The sequence below is a fragment of the Chlorocebus sabaeus genome, chromosome 16, assembly GCF_047675955.1.
Source record: "Chlorocebus sabaeus isolate Y175 chromosome 16, mChlSab1.0.hap1, whole genome shotgun sequence".
Lineage (NCBI taxonomy): Eukaryota > Metazoa > Chordata > Mammalia > Primates > Cercopithecidae > Chlorocebus > Chlorocebus sabaeus.
This window is the reverse complement of record NC_132919.1, coordinates 78747545-78768089: the sequence shown is the minus strand read 5'-3', so window position 1 is coordinate 78768089 and position 20545 is coordinate 78747545. Positions and strand designations below refer to the sequence as shown.

The 20545-nt window shown below is 59.5% G+C and overlaps 1 protein-coding gene and 1 long non-coding RNA gene across 8 annotated transcripts in view; one reads left to right on the top strand and one right to left on the bottom strand.

Annotated features, from left to right (window-relative positions):
• Positions 1 to 3734: 3734 nt before the first annotated feature.
• On the bottom strand, positions 3735 to 7147 carry LOC103243707 (uncharacterized). Of its 3 annotated transcripts, none has more exons than XR_012088949.1 (3): positions 4848 to 7147; positions 4366 to 4683; positions 3735 to 4173 (listed from the first exon to the last, which is right to left on the bottom strand). It is a non-coding gene; the product is annotated as an uncharacterized lncRNA (long non-coding RNA). The 3 variants fall into 3 exon arrangements; XR_501193.3 differs by having other exon boundaries at positions 5829 to 7147; XR_012088948.1 differs by having other exon boundaries at positions 4366 to 6004; positions 6456 to 7147.
• Positions 7148 to 7387: 240 nt separating this feature from the next.
• AATK (apoptosis associated tyrosine kinase) overlaps positions 7388 to 20545 on the top strand; it is a 47505-nt gene continuing 34347 nt past the window's right edge. For 2 of the 5 annotated variants that reach the window (XM_037993195.2, XM_037993196.2), the window contains exon 1: positions 7550 to 7709. In XM_037993195.2, coding sequence (XP_037849123.2) covers positions 7655 to 7709 — 55 coding nt within the window. In that variant the 5' untranslated portion in view covers positions 7550 to 7654. Of the gene's footprint in view, positions 7980 to 13378; positions 13466 to 20545 lie in introns of those variants that run through there. The other 3 variants (XM_008013208.3, XM_073005479.1, XM_008013209.3) reach the window with 3 other exon arrangements.

Genomic DNA, 20545 nt, shown 5'->3' with positions numbered 1-20545 from the left:
AACCAGCGTCTGGAAGCATCTGCAGTGTGAGCAGCGCAGGCTATGAACCTGCCCCTGGCCTGCCTGGGGAGCCTGGCCTGGGATCTCTGGCCGGGCGGGTGGGCAGGCTGGCAGATGCCATGTTCTCTAAAGCTCCTGGAGCCAGCACCTGCCCTGAGCTGACAGATAGCCTGTCCCCTGGGCAGCTCTTTCAGCTTCATTTCTGTTCAGAGCCGCCCCTCCTGGCCTCCAGCCCTGCCCCCAGGTCACTGGCCCCGACTATGGGCTACACTGGCCTGGAAGGGCCACAGGACCACTTCATAGCTCTGGAGGACAGTATTGTGCCCCTTGTCCCTGCACTAGACAGGCACTGCCCCCTTGGGGAGGCTTGGGTCTCACTGACCCCCACAGTGTTGGCACTGCCCACCTTCCTGCCTGAAATGACTGCAGGGCAAGGGGGAGGCCAGGGCTGGAGGCCAAGAGGCCCCAGCTGCCCATCCTGCCTGAGGGCCCTGCTGCTTCAGCCTGGAAGAGCACCCGGCTCTGTTCCCTCCAGGGTGCCTGCGGGTACAGGGCTGGGGCTGGGGCTGGAGGGCCCAAGCACCCTAGAGATGCCTCTAAGAGGGGCCAAGATGGTGGAGGGGTAAGTGGCAGAATGGGGGGATGCCCACTGCAGGGTGAGGCCCAGTCAGGCAGGGGCATCCTTGGGGCTCTGCAATGCCTACTGTGGTGCCCAGCAGGCAGATTTAGCAGCTGCACTTGCAGAAACGCTGTTATAACTGGCTAATTGGGATTCAGACGTCTGCAGGAAGAATTTGGGAAGGTGCTGACCTTGTCCTGACAGCTGCATGTTCCCCACTTTACCTCACTCCTCCCTCCCATGCCCTACATTCCTGTCAGGGGTTGAATTATGTCCCCCCAAAATATGTTCAAGTCCTGACCCTGATACCTGTGAACTGCACCTCAGCTGGAAATAGGGTCCTTGCAGCTGTAATCAAGTCAAGAGGAGGCCAGACTGGAGCAGGGGGTCCTAATGCAATGACTGGGGCCTGATAAGGAGAAGAGAGGATGGACACACACGCGTGCACAGACACACACCTACACATATGCACACACATCTACATACCAACACACACACACATGAACACACACACCAACACACATCCATACACACACACACCAACACACACTCGTACACATGCACAGACACATGTACACATACATACACAGACACAGATACCTACACATATGCACACACATGCACACATACCAACCCATACACCTACACATATGCACACACACATGCACACACATACCAACAGAGACACACATGCCTACACATATGCAGACACACACAAACCAACACACATGCACACATACCTACACAGACACACCTACACACATGCACACACACCAACACACACACATGTATACACATGCAGACACACACCTACATATATGCACACATGTGCACACACAACAGACACACATGCCTACACATATGCAGAGACACAAACCAAAAACACATGCACACACACACAACAGACACACCTACACATATGCATACACATGCACATACCAACACACACACCTACACATATGCACAGATGCAGACATGCACACATACCAACACAGAGCCACACATGCCTACACATATGCAGACACATGCACACACAAACCAACACACACACCTACACATATGCACACACGTGCAGACACTAACAGACATACCTACACATATGCACACACACATGCACACACACAGACAACAGAGACACACGTACCTACACATATGCAGACACACAAACCAACACACACATGCACACATGCATACATACCAACACACAGACACACCTACACATATGCACAGACATGCACACACACCAACACACAGACACACATGCCTACACACATGCACACACAAACCAACACACACCTACATATATGCACATGTGCACACAACTACACACATGCACACACATGCACACATACATGCCAACACACACCTACATGTATGCACACACACACCAACAGACACACACATCTACACATATGCACAGACATACATGCACACATAGACACACATGTACACACACACACGACTATGTGATGGCGCAGGCAGAGGTTAGGGCCCTGCAGCCACAGGCCCAGGAATGCCTATGGCCACCAGCAGCTGGAAGAGGCAGCAAGGACCCTCCCCTGGAGCCTCTGGAAGGAGCGACCCCGCCCACACCTCCACCCCAGACTTCTGGCCTCCAGAGCTGAGAGGATCCCGTTCTGTGGTTTGAAGCCCCCCGTGTGGTCCTTTTTTTTTTTTTTCTGACAGGCCTGGGACACTCCCGCAGCCCCTCCCCAGAGCCCTGCCTTGCTCTCTGTTTCTTGCTCTCCTTCCCACCTGTCCTCCCCCTGCCCCAGGCCCACTCCTCACGCTGACCCCTTCCGGAGCCTCCAGGTCTCAGTCTGTAGAAGAGGACCTTTACGGATCCACCCCCAGGCAGTGAGGACCCTGTGGAAAGCAGGGAAGGCCCCGAATGCCTAGGAAGTGATCTTCACTGTTCCCCCAGGCCGGGAAGACCTGGGAGGGGGACATAGACGGTTGTCCGCAGGCTCAGGGGCTCCCGAGGCCCCTATGCCAGGACAACAGGACTACCCTTTCTGGGCTGCCAGCTCCAAAACGGCTCTTACCTTTATTCAAAACTGGGATATTGTGCTTGTCGTGGATTTCTTTTCCTTTTTTTTTTTTTTTTTTTTTTTTTGAGACAGAGTTTCACTTTTTCGTCCAGGCTGGAGTGCAATGGCTTGATCTTGGCTCACTGCAAGTTTGCAAGTTCCACTTTCTGGTTTCAAGCAGTTCTCCTGCCTCAGCCTCCCTAGTAGCCAGGATTACAGGTGCCCGCCACCACACCTGGTTAATTTTTGAATTTTTGTTAGAGATGGGGTTTCACCATGTTGGCCAGGCTGGTCTCGAAGTCCTGACCTCGTGATCTGCCCACCTTGGCCTCCCAAAGTGCTGGGATTACAGGTGTGAGCCACCGCGCCCAGCTGCTTGTCATAGATTTCTAAAATTAATCTTGTTGTATTAAGCTGGGTGCGGTGGCTCATGCCTGCAATCCCAGCTACTGTGGAGGCCAAGGTGGGAGGATCATTAGGCCCAAGATTTGGAGCCCGGCCTGGGCAACAGAGTGAGACCCCATCTCAAAAATAAAATTAAGGCCAGGCACAGTGGCTAATGCCTGTAATCCCAGCACTTCGGGAGGCCCAGGCGGGTGGATCAGCTGAGCTCAGGAGTTTGAGACCAGCTTGGGCAACACGGTAAAACCCTATCTCCACAAAAAATACAAAAATTATCCAGGCATGGTGTCAGGGGCCTGTTCTCCCAGCTACTCGGGAGGCTGAAGCGGGAGGATCACTTAAACCCAGGAGGCAGAGTTTTTACCACTGCACTCCAGCCTGGGTGGCAGAGTGAGACCCTGTCTCAAAATAATAATAATAATAATTGATAAAATTAAAAAACATTGTGACCGGGCACAGTGGTTCATGCCTGTAATGCCAGCACTTTGGGACACTAAGGTGGACGGATCACGAGGTCAGGAGATCGAGACCATCCTGGCTAACATGGTGAAACCTCGTCTCTACTAAAAACACAAAAAAATTAGCCGGGCGCGGTGGCGGGTGCCTGTAGTCCCAGCTACTCGGGAGGCTGAGGCAGAAGAATAGCGTGAACCCGGGAGGCGGAGCTTGCAGTGAGCCGACATCGTGCCACTGCACTCCAGCCTGGGTGACAGAACGAGACTCCGTCTCAAAACAAAACAAAACAAAACGTTGTATTTAAATCTTGGCTACCTTGATTACTGTTTTTAACAACTTTATTGAGATATAAATCACAGGCCATGAGGTTCACCACTTCAAAGGGCATGGCTTAGTGTTTCAGCATCTTCACCAGGGTGGGCAGCCATCACCTCTAGCTAATTCAGGACAGTTTCCTCCCCTCAGGAAGATGCCCCCACGTGCCCCTCCCCCGGCTGTGGCCCTCCACCTGTCCTCTGTCCCATGGATTTGTCTGTTCCAGACGTTTCATACAAGTGGAATCGCACACTCTGGCCTTTTATGTCTTCCACTGAGCATGGTATCTTCATGTGTCACCCATGTTGTAGCATGCGTCATCCGTGTTACAGTGTGGTCAGAGCGTCGGTCCTGTGTACAGACCAGTACCGTTGCATTGTGTGGACAGATCACATTCTGTTGATGGTTTGTCTGTGGGTGGGCGTAACTGCTGAGTTTTTGGGTGCCCCCTAAACTTTGCTCCGGGGGTGCATGCCTCACTCTGGTCTCCAATCCCCAGACCCCCAGGCCTCTCCTGCCCCTGCCCCCTCTTTTCCACCACACCTGGGCTTCCCGCCGGGCCTCCTGGCCTTTTTCCTGTTGGACGGGAAATGCCTCTGCACGGACACTCTCCCAGCCAGGCTGGGCTCCTCGGTCAGCTCCTCTTGCGCGCCAGAGAGTCCCGGGGGTGGAGATCATGCCTTCCCCCAGGCCAGGGGATAGGGGACAGGTATGTCTTCAGGGACCTCTTACCTAGAGGTGCTCACAGGTCCTGTCCCAGTGTGGGCAAAAGCCAGCACCTGGGGAGCCCCACTAAGGTCACGGTTAGTGGAAGCATCTGAACTCCTGGTTCCAGCGAAATCTCAGAGGGCCCCGTGCACCCTGGAGAAGGGGTGTCGCTCTGGTCACATGGGGTGGGAGTGCTGGCCTGGAGCCCAGGGGCAGCTCCTCCCCTGTCCTTCCTGGACCCCCAAGAAGATCCACAGCATGAAGCCCCTGAGCTGTGGCCCAGCCACAAGTGTACAAGTGTGTGTTCACAGGCAAACCTCAGAGGAACCAGCTCTTGGTCACAGCAAGCTGTCTCTGGCCACTCCAGTAGAGACGGGGTTTCACCGTGTTAGCCAGGATGGTCTCGATCTCCTGACCTCGTGATCCACCTGCCTCGGCCTCCCAAAGTGGTGGGATTACAGGCATGAGCCACCGTGCCCGGCCACAATATTTTAATTTAATTTTTTTTTTTTTTTTGAGGCGGAGTCGTGCTCTGTCGCCCAGGCTGGAGTGCAGTGGCACTATCTGGGCTCACTGCAAGCTCCGCCTCCTGGGTTCACGCCATTCTCCTGCCTCAGCCTCCCGAGTAGCAGGGACTACAGGCGCCTGCCACCACGCCCGGCTAATTTTTTTGTATTTTTTTTTTTAGTAGAGATGGGGTTTCACCGTGTTAGCCAGGATGGTCTCGATCTCCTGACCTCGTGATCCACCCATCTCGGCCTCCCAAAGTGCTGGGATTACAGGCTTGAGCCACCGCGCCCGGCCTTAATTTAATTTTATCAATTATTATTACTATTATTTATTATTATTATTTTGAGACAAGGTCTCACTCTGCTGCCCAGGCTGTCAAGGCAGGGCCACTGTGGGCACAGAAGTTCTGGACAGAAACTCTCCCCAACATGCCAACCAGCAACCACCCAGGGCCACTGGCCACCTCTCCATGCCTAGGTCCAAGTGTCCAGGGCACCTTCCAGGCTGGGCAGAGGAGGGCATTCCTTCCTGGGCTGGGGAGGGTAGGCCCTGACAGGGGACTCAGAGTGGAGACTCATGAGGGTATGCCATACCCTCTGTCCCTCACACTGGAGCACTCCAGCGTCACAGCCTGCTGGCACCAACCATCCCTGCCGCGGGGTGGGCACTGATCCTCCCGGCCCTCTGGGCTCCCTGAAGGCACAGACTGAACGAGGTGGCCCAGGGCCTCTGAGTGCCTTCTGCATGCAAGGCCCCCATCAGCCACTCTACCCACATGGCTCCTTCACCTGCAACGGCAGCCTAGGGCAATGCCCCTTACAGCCTCGGCTGGCCACGCGGTCAGGGCCGGGAAGAAGGCTCTGGGTGCCCTGTCTCCTTCTCCCCAGGTGTAGTTGGTGTCTGGTCTCCTACAGCCAGGGTTCCTTAAGGTCCGAGGGCACAGGGTGGAGGCCCCTTGCTTTGCCTGTTGGGAGGAAACTTCCTACATGAGGGACCCCCTTAGGAAAAGAAGGGTGGGTCCTGGCCTCCATCTGCCCCGTGACCAAAACATCCTGTCCTGGTCTCTGCAGGCCCCTCTGCCGGGAACAGGCTCCTTTCTCTCCCTAAAGTCCTAAAAGCCCTCTTGGAGTGGGCTCCTCTCACCTGCTCCACAGGCCCCAACCCCAGCTGGGCCCTACCAAGGGGCTTAGCCTTCTGGTCCCAGAATGAGTGAGTGAGTGAATGAGTGGATGAGGGTGCATCAAACTCAACTGCGAGTCTCCAGGACACTTTTTTTGAGACAAGTTTTCGTTGTCACCTGGGCTGGAGTGCAGTGGTGCCATCTTGGCTCACTGCAGCCTCTAACTCCCAGGCTCAAGTGATCCTTCCACCTCAGCCTCCCAAGTAGCTGGCACTACAGGTGAGCGCTACCATACCTGGCTCATTTTTCTAGTTTTTGTAGAGAAAAGGTCTTGCTGTGTTGCCCAGGCTGGTCTGGAACTCCTGAGCACAAGCCATCTGCCTGCCCTGGCCTCCCCAAATGCTGGGATTACAGGCATGAGCCACCGGGGACCAGCCTCCACTGCACCTTCATTCTCTCCGCTCCCACAGGGGCGGGCTGAGTTGAACCTGCCCCGCCCCAACCCTGCAAGGTGGGGCTTTGGGGCAGGGACGGGGGATGCTGGGAGAAACATAAGGGAAGGGATGGCCCCTGTGTGCCCAGGCCAATTTGCTGCACTAAGCACATGGCACAGTCCAGGGCAGGTGGAGACTCAGCCAGGTTCCTCCTTCATGGCTGTGGCAGCCTGGAATAGGAGCAGGCCTGTGTGCAAAGCCAGGCCCCCCACTCCACCAGCACAGGTGCCACCCGAAGCGCATGGGGCGGGGGGACGGACACTAGCTGCCTCCAAACGTCCAAGTGAGGGGAGGGCCCCTGAGCACCAAGTCCCGCCCTGGGTGTGCTCCCGGGTTCCCCCACCTGTCTCCCTGAACCTTCCCACCTAGGAGCACCCCCTCCCCCACGCCGGCATTCCCTCCGTACCCACTCACGACTTACCACTCATGACTTCCGTTTCCCACCCACCAGCCTCCGTGCCCCTCTCAGTCCCAGGCCTCCGTGCTCCCTGCTCCGGCCCATCCCCCCGCTCCGTGACATCCCCCCTCCGTGTACGCCCCCCGTCCCCCCATGCCTCCCCTCCGTGTCCCCCCTCCGTGTCCCTCCTCCATGCCCCTTTCTGTGTCCCCCCTCCATGCCCACTTCTGTGTCCCCCCTCCGTGTCCCCCACTCCATGCTCCCCTCCGTCTCCCGCTCCGTGTCCCCCTGTCCCTGCCCCCCCATGCCACCCGGGCCGCGGAGGAGCCCCCCCTCTCCCGCTCCGCTCCGCGCGCGCTCCCGCCCGCGTTTTCGGACTGCACCAGCGGAGCCCCGCGGCGCCAGGGCCGGGCGGAGCGCCTCGTCTGTCGCCGCCGCCCCCACCGGTGCGGGCGCTGCGGCTGCGGCGGGGGGCGCGGGGCGCGGGGGCCGGCGCGCTCCGCACCTGCGGCGGCCGCTGGGTGATGCGGCGGCGCGGGCCGGGGCCGCGGGCGTCCTGAGTGCAGCGCCCGCCCGGGATGCCCGCCGGCCGCTGGCCCGGCCATGTCGTCGTCCTTCTTCAACCCCAGCTTCGCCTTCAGCTCGCACTTCGACCCCGGTGAGTCCCTGGCGGCCCGGCCTGCGCGCCGCTGCCTCCCTCCGCTGTGGACGTGATGCCGTTGGGCTCCCCCCCCCCCCGCCCCCCAGCTCCCGGTTTGCATGGAAATTAACCCTTTCCCCGCCCCGAGCCCAGTCGCAGAAGCAGCCGGACCCCCGGCGGCCCCAGATCTCGGAGGGGCAGGCCTTGGGCCCCAGCACAAACCGGCCTCCTCCTGTGGGCTGGCGTCCCCCGCGTGGTCGTGACTCCGTGGCTGCCTCCCGGGCACAGGTAACTGGGGCACAGAGGGCCTGCGCATGCCCCAGGTATCCAGGAGAGTTGGTCTCAGACTAAGGGCCCTTGGGGATGTGGAGGGTGTCAGCCAGATGGGGTTCAGGCTTGCCATGGCCTCTCCTGGGTCCGGGGCCCTGGCGTGGGAGGCTTCTTCCCAGGCTGGGAGCGGTTCTCAGAGCCCTGCCCAGCCACCAGCAGCGGGCGGGGGATGTGGGGGGAGCAGGGGCCAGTCCACATGACAGAGCCCAGTGGGCAGAGGCTCAGAAGAGAGAGGCTTGGTGGATGCCCAGACCCCCTGACAGTGGGGGCCCGAGGTGACGCTGTCAAGCTGGCTGCAGGGGACCTGAGGCCAGGCCTCTTACCCTGTGTGGCCAGTGCACCAGGCAGGGCACGATTACCCATGGCTGCCTGGCCTCCTGGCTGCGGTGGACAGCTGGGATAGGCAGAGGGGGCTGGGGGCAGCTGGAAGCCCCATCCGTCACCAGGAAGCGGTGGGCTTTCTAACCTCTGCTTCTTCAGATCTGGCCCCTGCTTGGCCTGAGTGGGAGATAACCTCCCCCCGCCCCGCCCTGTGCCATCCATGGCCCCAGGGCCAAGTCCCACCCACACGTCACTGGGGCTCTGGCACCAGGCTGAGCCAGCCCAAACAAAGCGTGTTTGCATGTGACGCGATCTCCTGTGTCTCCTTCCCTGGAGCAGGGCCCAGGGCATGCAGTCTGGCAGGGATACACGGGGGTCCCCCGGGCAGATCTTGGTCTGAAGGCATTTGCTTCTCGGAGGAACGGAGCTGGTGGGAGGTCTGTCTGCTGGGCTTAGGGCTGTGGGTGTCACTTGCTCAGAAATGACTTCCTTTAGTGACTCCTGGGGCTCAGAAGTCCCTGTGTGGTGGGCAGGTGAAGGCCCAGAGCCCAGCAGCCCCTACAACAGCTGTGATGTCTCCCCGGCCTGAGGGCAGGGGGTGGAGGAGGCTTGGGGCAGGTCCTCATAGCATCTGCATGCCAGGCGTGGCCCATAGTGCTTGGTCCTTTCTGCCCCCAGAACAGAGGGGACCCTCAGCCCACACCCTGCCTTGGGGCCCGGCCTTGCCCTTCGCCATGAGAAGCCCTTTCCCCTGCCTTTGAGTAGCACTGGCTCTGCCCTTCCCTGGGTAAACAGCTGTGATCTGAGTAATTCTAATGTGTCCATTTAATGACTTAGAGGAGAAGTTGTTGGAGACAAGGGGTGTCTCTCCTCTGCAAGATGCTGGGCCAGAGCTGCAGGCACCTGCTGGGCTCCAGGGCCCACCTGCCAGGAGGGGCTGCCCGAGGTGCTGGTGCTGGTGGGGAAGAGTACCCTCCTTCGGATTAAGGGGCTGGGTCTAGGCTCTGCAGCAGCCCCCTTGAGGGGGTTAGGGAGGAGAGGGGCATCCCGTGCCCTCCCACTAAACTTAGCCCAGTCTTCCAAGCCTGGCTGCCTGGCGCTGCAGTCCCTCCGCCTGGCCTTGCCTCTGTGAACCTTGGTTTTCCCGTCTATAACATGTGCTGACAGTACCTGTGGCAGGCCCAGGTGGGCTTAGTGCTTGGTGAGCACTTGGCTCTGTGCTGGAGGTCGTGGTGCTGGGACAGAGACCCCCAGAGCCCAAGCTTCCTGCAGCACACGGCTGGCTCCTTGCTATCCCCGAACTGGAGCGAGTTGGTTCCTTCTGAGGCTGCTTGTGTCTGTCGGGGGCACCCAGAGGGGAGGGGCCCACGCTTGTGGCTCTGACAGTTGACTTGTGTGTCATTCAGCATCTGGGGCAGTGCCAGCACCTGGGCACGGGGGTCTCACCTCAGTCACCAGGCCCCGCCCTGCTGCTGGGCCAGCTCCTTGTTCATCACAGGAGCTGGTGCCAGTCTCCATAGAGGTGATGGCAGTTGTGGTGGTACAGGGGGCAAAGATGCCTGAGAGTGCAGGGCCTGAGCTAGAGTAGAGGCTGTGGGCACAGACTGTGGGCTGCTTGGGCCCCGACCTTCTTCTGAGCCGGGCAGATGTGGGCAGGGCAGGGGGGCACCCGGCCCAGGAGCCTGCTCGAGCACCAGGAAGAGCCGCCTCCTCTGGAGCCCAGCTCTTCCCCCATCTCCCTGGCACTCAGGAGCGTGGGTGAGTGACCCTGGGGGATTTCTTGGCAGCTGCAGCCCTCCAGCCTCTGTGCTATGTGGCCTTGGGCTACTCACCCAGCCTCTCTGAAATCCACTCTGCACAGATGAAACCTCGCTCTGGGGTGGGCATGGCGGCCAGGGAAGGCAGGGTGATGGAGGTAGCACATGGGCAGGACGACCGGGTCCAGGCTGGCAGGAGGGGGGGGTGGCATGCCCTTGAGCGAGCGGAGGTCACCCCTTCTACCTGAGTGCCCCAAGGGAGGGGGCTGACCTTGTTACTCACCCTCCCCAGCCTTCACCTTCCCTGGTGTGGCCTCAGAGCGCCGTGATTTCTACTCGTCCTGAGCCCTGGGGCCTGGAGCTGTCCTAGGCTGGGAGTGGGCCTGGGGACGCCGCCTTGCTCCGTCTTCCGGAGAGGCGCGCTCAGCCTGAGGCGGGGGTCGAATGCTCTGCACAGTTAGGAGCAGGAGTTTGCCCTGGGGCTGCCTCCGGTTTGCTGACGGGCCCTTCTGTGACTGGCTCTCCATGCCCGTTTCATCATCTATAAGGTGGGAATGGCTGTGATGGGCAGGTCCGAAGGGACAGCAGTGGTGCCCTGAGGCAAGGATGGGTACCTGGGCAGGGCCTGTCATGGCTGACCCCGATGCAGAGGTGTCACTGTTGACCAGTGGGCAGGGCTTGGAGCTTGTGGAAGTTCTCGGAACACGTGGCAGCCTGGATTCGCCACCCCCACACCCCCGCCTCTCCCCTGTCCGTCGGCTCACGCCCTGTCTCCTGCCCAAGGTCCCTCCCTGTGTCTGACCTGAACCAGGCACCATGAGGGGTTCCTGGGAGAAGTACCTGTGCCTGGCAGTGGTGCTTGCTCTCAGCATTCATGTGAACTGGATCCCTGGCACAGGGCTGGGCAGGCTGGGCCTCAGGGAGATGGTGTTGATGGGAAGAGGGCAGAGGAGGCAGTGAACCCCAGGCCAGGCGTGGCCTTAGTGGCAGGGGCAGGGCTGGACTCAGGGGCTCAAGGGGCTGAGCAGGAGGCCACGGGCCTGGGTGGTCCCTGGGTGGTCCCTGGGAGTCCTCCCCTTGGAAGGTGCCCCACCGCTGACACTGCCCGGGCGCCATGTGTGGGGTCTGGTTGAAGGCAGCTGCTGCTGCAGCCTCCCAGACTGCTCAGGCTCAGGCAGCAAGCACCTGCCCTTGGAGGAGTTACCTGTCCTCCTCTCGCCCCCTGGGGTCTCAGAGGATGCCCCAGGGGAAGCTGTGCCCGTGGGTTGGGCCCATCCCCCCACTTCCTCTCAGGTCTCCCACCGAGACCCTTAGGCTTCGGGTGTGCAGGCCGAGGTGGGTTCCTGGAGAGGGTCCCCGGGAAGGTTGTGTGGATAGCGGCCTTGGGAAGCGGTCACAGGCAGGCCATGGGCCCTGGGCGTGGGTCTGGCTCCCACCTGCCAGCGTGAGTGCAGGCACTCGGGGAGGGTGGGTGTGAGGCCCCCAGACTCCCAGGAATGGGTCAGGGAGACCATTTCCCTCATTCCGGCACATTCTCCAGGAAGCCAGGCTGTGCGCTTCCCTCCACGGGGCGGTGCAGTGACCCAAAGGACCAGCCTGGGCCCTGGGTGTGCCAGAGGGAGCAGCCCCTGCTGGGGGTTCAGACCCAGCACCTGCCCCTGTGGTGGCCACCCTGTGGGCCCGAGTGCCCCAGAGCCGGCTGGGGTGGGCTGGCAGCTGTTGTGTTGTGTGGAACATGCTGGAAGGTCTGCCTTATGCCGCCCTGCATGTTCGGGATGCATCGACTCCCCACCATGGCCGCTGCCTCCCCGGCTCCCAACCCTGACCCTGCCTCACGGGAGAGTTCTGCCGTGGGCTGGTGTCCTGAGCTGGGCCCTGCTGTGTGACCATGGACAGGTGTCATAACTTCTCTGTGTCTGTTTCACCTCTTTAACGGGGTCCGGCAGCACCCATGTTCCAGGAGGCTCCTGAGAGAACCCGGGTGCCGTCACGGCAGCTCCAGGGCTAGTGACCGTTCACGTCCTCTCTGCACTCACCCACCACCCCAGCCACCTGGGAACTGTGCTCCCGCCTGTGCCCCTGGAGGCATCTGCCGAGTGGAATATGTCACCCCAAAGCCATGCCCGCCCAGTACCTCAGAATGGGGCCTTATTTGGAACTAGGGTCTTTGCAGCTGTAATCAAGTTAAGATGAGGTCGGCCTGGAGTGGGGTGGGTCCTGAATCCAATGACTGGGGCCTGATAAAAAGGGGAGGAGTGGCGCGCACGGGGGAAGGAGGCCACGTGCAGAGGCTGGAGCAAAGCCAAGCCCAGGAGCACCTGGGGCGGCTATGCCGGAGAGGCAGGAAGGATCCCGCCAGCGCCTCGGAGGGAGCGGCCCTGCCCACACCGTGCTCTCCTCCTCCACCCTCCAGAACTGTGAGCACATCCATTCCTTGCCGTCTGGGCCAGCAGCCAGTGGTCCCAGACACGCATCTGGGGGTCCCCTTGGGTCTGAGGGGTGAGCACAGCTGCCTCAAGACATGAGGAGACTCTGACTGCGTCCTAGGAAGAGTTAATCCTTGGAAGAAAATGAGGGTACGTGCTGGCCCCCAGCCTCAGAACCCGCCAGGGCGCTTGGCTGGGTGTGAGGAGGAAGCAGGCCAGGGCCACAGCTGCGTGGCTCCTCTGCCTCCTCCTCAGTCCACGGGGGAGGCAGAGGGTCCACGGCGCGCCCCCGTGTCTACTCGGATGTGGTGTGGTGGCGAGCCTGGGACCACACTGTTCCTGCTGTCACTGGCCTTCTGTCTCCGGCTACAGGGTTCTTCCAGGGTGGGTTTTTCTCGAGGGCCACCTGACCCTTCTGTGCACCCCAGGGCAAGGCTGACGGGAGGCCCACTTGACCACTCCTGGGTGAGAGCCTGATGCAAAGCACCTGCCGTGGGGCCTACGGCCTGCGGTCCTGTCTGTGGTGGCACAGATCCAGGGGCCCAGGAGCCCGTGTCTATGGTGGGGAGACCCCTGTCCCCTCAACAGGCCACAGTAACAGGAGGGCTGTGGCGTCTGGGCCCCTCTGGGCCTGGCCCTGCCTTTCACAGAGGAACAAGCGCCAGCGGGACCGGCGGCCTTGGCCTCCCCGCCCCCCGCAGAGGAAGCCGGCAGAGGAAATGAGGGCAGCGGACGGGGCCGGAGCCAGTTCCCAGGCACCTCTGAGGACTGTCACTGGAGGCGGCGTCCTCGCCAAGTCCCCAGCCTCCCTCTGCAGGGACCGGGGCCTAGGGTCAGGGGGCCGGGGCCTTGGGTGGGGCTGGGGTGGGCTGGGGTACACCCGGGGGTCACTGAGGTTACAGTCACAGTCAAAGCCGCGTGGGAGCAACACCAGAGCCCGGTACGTGGGGGTTTCTGGGAGGACGCAGGCTGTGCTCCCATTGCCAGCCTGGGGGTGGGGGCTGTGGTCAGGAGACTCCTGCTCCTGCAGGGACCCTGCCAGTGGAAGTGGTCATGCCAGAGCAGGCAGGGCCTCTGCAGTGGGCGAGTCTGGGCAGCCAGGGCCACCTGCCCCCGGGGGAGTGAGGGCCAGGATGCTGTCCTGAGCTAGGGCTGCTCAAGGCCACCTCTCATGGTGGGGCGTGGCCAGCCTATCCCCGTCTCACCTCGGGGAGGGTGTGGGGTCCCTGCTGCTGATGGACAGGAGTCTGGCTCCACCCACCTGCCAGGGTCCCCAGGAAGACCCCTGCCTGCCCCTGGCGTCAGGCAGCCCTGGCCAGCTGGCCTGGGGGAACCAGGCTGGGGGACAGGGGAGCCTGGTCCAGGACCAGGGCTCTGCCGAGTCGCCTCTGTGCCAAGGCCACGGTTTGAGGCTGTGTCTTGATGGAGCCGGGGACACCGTCCTCTGTGTGAGGATCCGTCCGACGAGGGCCTAGTGCTCACTGGGGCCGCTCTGGCTTCGCTTCTGTTCCGCTTCTGGGACTTCTTAGTGACTTTGAACAAGGGGCCTTGGGTTCCCTCTGTACTTGGTCCTGCGGATTCTGTAGCCGGTGGGGCCTGCTTAGGGTTTGGGCTCCACTGTGAGGCCCACGTGGAATTTCCTCGAACCCCCTGGGAAAAAGGCATGTGGCTTCCTAGTGACCACGGCACACACAGGCGTGCTCTGGCCTCGGGGGTGCGGGTCCAGGGCTTCTCCCCAGTGGATTTAACCATGTGGCAGCACACCCAGCCCCCGAGAGTCCCTGAGAGCTCCTGCTGCTGCCCCCAGGACAGCCACTCGGCCCATCACTCGCCGGCCGCTGGCACCCTCCCCCACCACTGCCCCAAGGACAGCCACCCGGCCCGTCACTCGCCGGCACCCTCCCCCGCCGCATGTTGGGGGATCTCGCTCGCTCGCTGTGGATGATGCTCAGTTGTGGGCTGTCCCGTGGTTGTCCCGTGGTTGTCCCGTGGGCTGTCTCGTGGGCTGTCCCGTGGGCTGCTATCGTGGATGCTGGAGTGAGGGCCCCTTTACTGAGAGGTAATTCACATACCAAGGACCCACCCGTGTCAAGTGAGCAGCTTGGGGCTTTCCTGCATTCCCAAGACTGTGCAGCCATGGCATGGCTAGCCCCGTGCCCGAGGGCATCACTCCGCATCCCCTGCCCCCAGCCCTGGCAGCCACCGATCTGTGTCAGTCTCTGGGTGCCTGGCCTGGGCGTCCATCTCATAAGCAGGGTCCTGTGGCGTTGGCCTCTTTGGGCCCTGCGGTTTTCACTGTGTGTATAGTGGCCCCAGGGATCGGGGTGCTGGTGTGTGGCTGTGGGGCACTGTCCAGGGAGCTTTCAGGAGGTGGTGCCATTTTGCCCCCATCCCCACGGACGAGCGTCTCCACAGCTTCCCCTCCCACCAGCGCCAGCTGCTGTTTTTATAACGCCAGGGCTCGTGAGCCTGTGGGGGCTGCCCATGGTGGTCTTGTCTGCCTTTCCGTGGCGAAAGATGCCAGGAACCTTTGCAGGGCCTGCCCAGCCCTTCTGAGCTCCTCAGGCGAGTGCCTGTTGGAGATATTTCCTTGGTGGTTGGTACCTGGCATCGGGCAGCCCTGGCCAGCTGGCCTGTGGGAGCCAGGCTCGGGGCAATGGGCAGGTCCTGGACACGAGGCCTCAGGTCTGTGCGCCGTGAGCAGGCGGCTGCTGCTTCACTTGCCGTGACCCTGTGCAGGGCTGAGCACCAGCAGCTCCCACCCTGAAATGGGCTGAGGCGGGAGCACTTGCGCCAGGGGCTGGCACACCCCCCGCTTTCCTTCCCAGGGAGCTGGGTGGAGACACTGACCAGCATACCGCCAGGCTCGGGCACCTTCTCTCCCTGGGAAGCTGCCTGGAATCTCTGTGGCCCAGAGGCAGGCGTCCCTGAAAGCAGCTCCTGGCCCCAGGGATGAATGACGGGGAGGACGGATCCTGCTTGGACCCTGGCTCCGGAGACTGGGCCCCCACCCTGCTCTCTGCCCTGGGGTCTGGTGAGATGCTCAGCTGCTGCTGGAGCCTGAACTGGTGTGTCAGACTCTGTTTTATTTTTCCTTCTGTGACAGGCAGCCCTGCAAGTCCTGTCTAAAAATAACTGCGGCCGGCGTGCATCCGCGACGCTCGGCCGCCCTGGCCGTGGACCTGCCCGTTTCCTCCTTGGCAAGCCTGAGCCCGGCAGCCCCTGCTGCTGCCCAGCCGGCAGTGAGGGAGAGACTCAGTCTGTGCAGGTCCCTGGGGGGCCAGCTGGCTGCCGGGCTGTGTCAGGGCTGGGAGCCCGGGATGCACAGGAGGGCAGGCCCCCAGGAAGAGTGCGACTGAGGGCCAAGGTGTTGGGAAACTGTGTGTGTCAAGCAGGGACAGGCCAGGAGTGAAGAGATGGGGGCTGTGGGACCTTAGCTGGAGCTGCCTGCCCCTTGGGAGCTTCTCTGCTGTCAGGCATCAGCCTGCTGGGGAACCAGGGGCATTCCAGGTACCTGTCCCAACAGCCTTGGTGTGGGCCCTGGGGCATCTCATGCTGATGGAGGCTGGGCCTGGGCTGTGTCATGCGTCAACAGAGGGGACATCCCTTGTGAGTGTCCAGCTGGCAGAACTTGCTTCCCTCCCTGGGCTGGGCTGGGCACCCATGTTTGATTGCAGGGTTGGCTGTCGAGGGGCAGGAGAGTCAGGCTTAGAGATGCTGGGGTGGTAACCCCCGGGGACCATGCGGGGGTCCCTGCAGCAGAGAGTGGGGCTAGTCCCAGCCCTGAGGGAGGGCTGGATGCCCACCTTGGGGCTGCCAGCGTGTGGGGCAGGCATGTGTGTGGAGGGCACGTGTGCCCTATGACTACATGCAACCCCGGGTGGGAGGCGAGCGTGTGCGTGGGCGGGTGCGGCGCCTGCAGTGTTGGCTGGACCCCGGGTGGGAGGCGAGCGTGTGCATGGGCGGGTGCGGTGCCTGCAGTGTTGGCTGGACCCGGCCCAGGCCTGTGGACCTTGCCATGTCCTGGGCTTGTCCCGGAAGCTTACATTTTATGTGGCCTCTCCTGAAAGTAACCGTGGCCGGCCTGCTTATCTGTGGTCCTTACCTGTGGACACTCGGGCTCCCCTCTCTTGGTGGGGGCAGCGTCTCGTGACTTACAGCCCCTGCTCTGTCTTCACCTGCCACCCAGAATCCCACGTGGCAGACGGTGCCCACATCTATCTGGTCTCGGGAGTGACTGTGGGGACAGTTCAGGGCTGGGCACCATGCTGCGTCCAGGGCCTGTAGGGACACTGTCATTGTCCTAGAGGCTCCTCCCGCCCCCTCCCCTGTGTCAGGAGGCCTGTGGGGTCTTGCCGCACCCCTGCCCAGGGCCCTGCTTCTGACTCAGGGAGGGGTCTTCAGTTTCCTGCCTGCCTGGCGATCAGGGCCGAGGAGGGATCCACTGGACTGGGGCTCTCTGTAGCAGGAGCTGATTGAATCCCAAAAGACACAGTCCCAAGTGCCATCATTCTGAGTGTGGAAATCCCAAAAGATCAAAATTCCAAAAACCGAATTCAGGAAAAAATGATTTAAAAGATTCTTTAAAAGACATTTAGGCCGGGCGTGGTGGCTATCACACCTGTAATCCCAGCACTTTGAGAGGCCAAGGCGGGTGGATCACCAGGTCAGGAGTTTGAGACCAGTCTGGCCAACATAGTGAAACCCCGTCTCTATTAAAAATACAAAAAATTAGCTGGGCGTGGTGGCAGGCACCTGTAATCCCAGCTACTCGGGAGGCTGAGGCAGGAGAATGGCGTGAACCCGGGAGGCGCAGCTTGCAGTGAGCTGAGAACATACCGCTGCACTCCAGCCTGGGTGACAGAGCGAGACTGTGTCTCAAAAAAAAAGACATTTATTTGCATTTGAAAAGGGGATTTATTTGAAAAACATAAAAACTTCAGCAGTCACTTCACACAATACAATAGGCCATAGTAACATACATTGTTGCAGAAACCCTCAGGCTATTAAGGTTGCATACAGTTACGGGCAGATGAACTGCGCCCATAAAGAAATGGGGGGCTCACACCTGTAATCCCAGTACTTTGGGAGGCTGAGGCAAGAGGATCGCTTGAGCCCAGGAGTTCGAGGCTACAGTGAGCTCTGATGGCACCACTGTACTCCAGCCTGGGTGACAGAGTGAGACCTTATTTAAAAAAAAAAGAAAGAAAATAAAGGCCGGGCGCGGTGGCTCAAGCCTGTAATCCCAGCACTTTGGGAGACCGAGACGGGCGGATCACGAGGTCAGGAGATTGAGACCATCCTGGCTAACCCGGTGAAACCCCGTCTCTACTAAAAAAAAAAATACAAAAAACTAGCCGGGCAACCTGGTAGGCGCCTGTAGTCCCAGCTACTCCGGAGGCTGAGGCAGGAGAATGGCGTAAACCCAGGAGGCGGAGCTTGCAGTGAGCTGAGATCCAGCCACTGCATTCCAGCCTGGGTGGCAGAGCGAGACTCCATCTCAAAAAAAAAAAAAAAGCCGGGCGCGGTGGCTCAAGCCTGTAATCCCAGCACTTTGGGAGGCCGAGACGGGCGGATCACGAGGTCAGGAGATCGAGACCATCCTGGCTAACACGGTGAAACCCCGTCTCTACTAAAAAATACAAAAAACTAGCCGGGCGAGGTGGTGGGTGCCTGTAGTCCCAGCTACTCGGGAGGCTGAGGCAGGAGAATGGCGTGAACCCGGGAGGCGGAGCTTGTAGTGAGCCGAGATCCGGCCACTGCACTCCAGCCTGGGCGACAGAGCGAGACTCCGTCTCAAAAAAAAAAAAAAAAAAAAAAATTGGTTGGGTGCGGTGGCTCACACGTGCAATCTCAGCACTTTGGGAGGCCGAGGCAGGTAGATCACAAGGTCAGGAGTTCAAGACCAGCCTGGCCAAGATGGTGAAACCCCGCCTCTACTAAAAATACAAAAATTAGCCAGGTGTGGTGGCGGGCGCCTGTAATCCCAGCTGCTCAGGAGGCTGAGGCACAGAATTGCTTGAACGCGGGAGGCAGAGGTTGCAGTGAGCCAAGATTGAGCCACTGCACTCCAGCCTGGGCAACAGAGCAAGACTCCGACTCAAAAAAGTAAATAAAATAAAGTAGTAGGAAAGGCTGGGTGTAGTGGTTCACGCCTGTAATCCTAGCACTTTGGGAGGCCAACATGGGTGGATCACCTGAGCTCAGGAGTTCGAGACCACCCTGGCCAAGATGCTGAAACCCCGGCTCTGCTAAAATACAAAAATTAGCCAGGTGTGGTGGCGGGCGCCTGTAATCCCAGCTACTTGGGAGGCTGAGGCAGGAGAATTGCTTGAACCCGGGAGGCGGAGGTTGCAGTGAGCCAAGATTGCACCATTGCGCTCCAGCCTGGATGACAGAGCAAGACTCCATCTCAAAAAGAAAAGAAAATAACAAAAAATAGTGGGAAAAAACTAAAAAGAGAAAGAAAAAAAAAAGAAAATTGGATTTATGAAAACGTGTGTGGCGGGGCCAGGTGACGGGCAGCTGCACAGAGACGTTTCCTGAGAGCTGGCTGCCTCTCACGACCACATGGCGAGCCTGTGCATTTCGACGAGGCACTACTTTTTTTCTCATAGGCTGTGGCTGTCCTTGGAGAACACGCTCACTTTCATCATCTGCGTGGCACTGCTCTGTTTTGTCTTTTTTTTTTTTTGAGATGGGGTTTCACTGTTGTTGCCCAGGCTGGAGTGCAGTGATGCGATCTCAGCTGGGCTCACTGCGGCCTCCGCCTCCTGGGTTCAGGCGATTCTCCTGTCTCAGCCTCCCTAGTAGCTGGGATTCCAGGCGCCCTGTCACTATGCTGGGTTAATTTTTGTATTTTTAGTGGAGACGGGGTTTCACTGTGTTGGCCAGGATGGTCTTGAACTCCTGATCTCAGGTGGTCCGCCTGCCTTGGCCTCCCAAAGTGCTGGGATTACAGGCGTGAGCCGTCACTGCTCCTTTTGAAATTCTGTGATTCGGCCCACACCGCATGAGTATTCGCATTAGATTCTCCCGTCTTCCGTGCCACGCTTCTGTGTTGTTGGGGGTACGGGAGGTCCACTGCGCGTGGGCCTCATACACAGACCGCAGATTGGGCGGAAATAGTGCTGGTGACGGAGCAGCAACAGCATCACAAAGCGTTTTCTCATCCTGCCATAGGCATGAGTATCTTCGAGCCAGTTAGTAACTTCCCCGGCTTCTTAGGGCAAATGCAGCTGTTAATTCCCTGAACGCTCCAGGGTGTCATCAGCTGGGAGGAACGCCCACGCAGGCAAATGACGCATCTTTAAACGGAAGTTCCTGTCTCGCCTGAATTTTCCGCCCAGTGCGTTGGGCTGAACAGAAAAGACAAACTTTATTGGTGACATCTTCAAATTCACTGCTAGAAGCCTTGATCACACCTAATTCCAAATCTGTCATTATGGTTTGGGGACTCTATTGAAATCCATTTTCTTCCACAAAGTCCACCAAATCTTCAAATAAATGTTGATAAGGTACTGTACTTTTCCCAGTTGTTAATACAGAAACAAGCCAGGAAAGCTCTGGAATTTCCTAATCAACAGGGGCATGAATTATATATAGCTGATAAAAATCAGTGGGGACGGAGGCTGGGCATAGTGGCTCATGCCTGTAATCCCAGCACTTTGGGAGGCCGAGGTGGGCGGATCACCTCAGATAGGGAGTTCAAGACCAGCCTGACCAACATGGTGAAACCCCGTCTCCACAAAAATACAAAAATTAGCCAAGTGTGGTGGTGGACGTTTGTAATCCTCGCTACTCGGGAAGACAGTGGGAGAATCGCTTGAACCTGGGAGGCGGAGGTTGCAGTGAGCTGAAATTGCACCACTGTACTCCATCCTGGGTGACAGATTGAGACTTGGTCTCAAAAAAAAAAATCAGCAGAGCCGGTTTTGAAGGTGCCATCCATTAGGCAAAGTGAAGCATGCACTGGTTTTCTGTTAGATTTAGTACTAAATATTAGAATCCATCTTCTCCA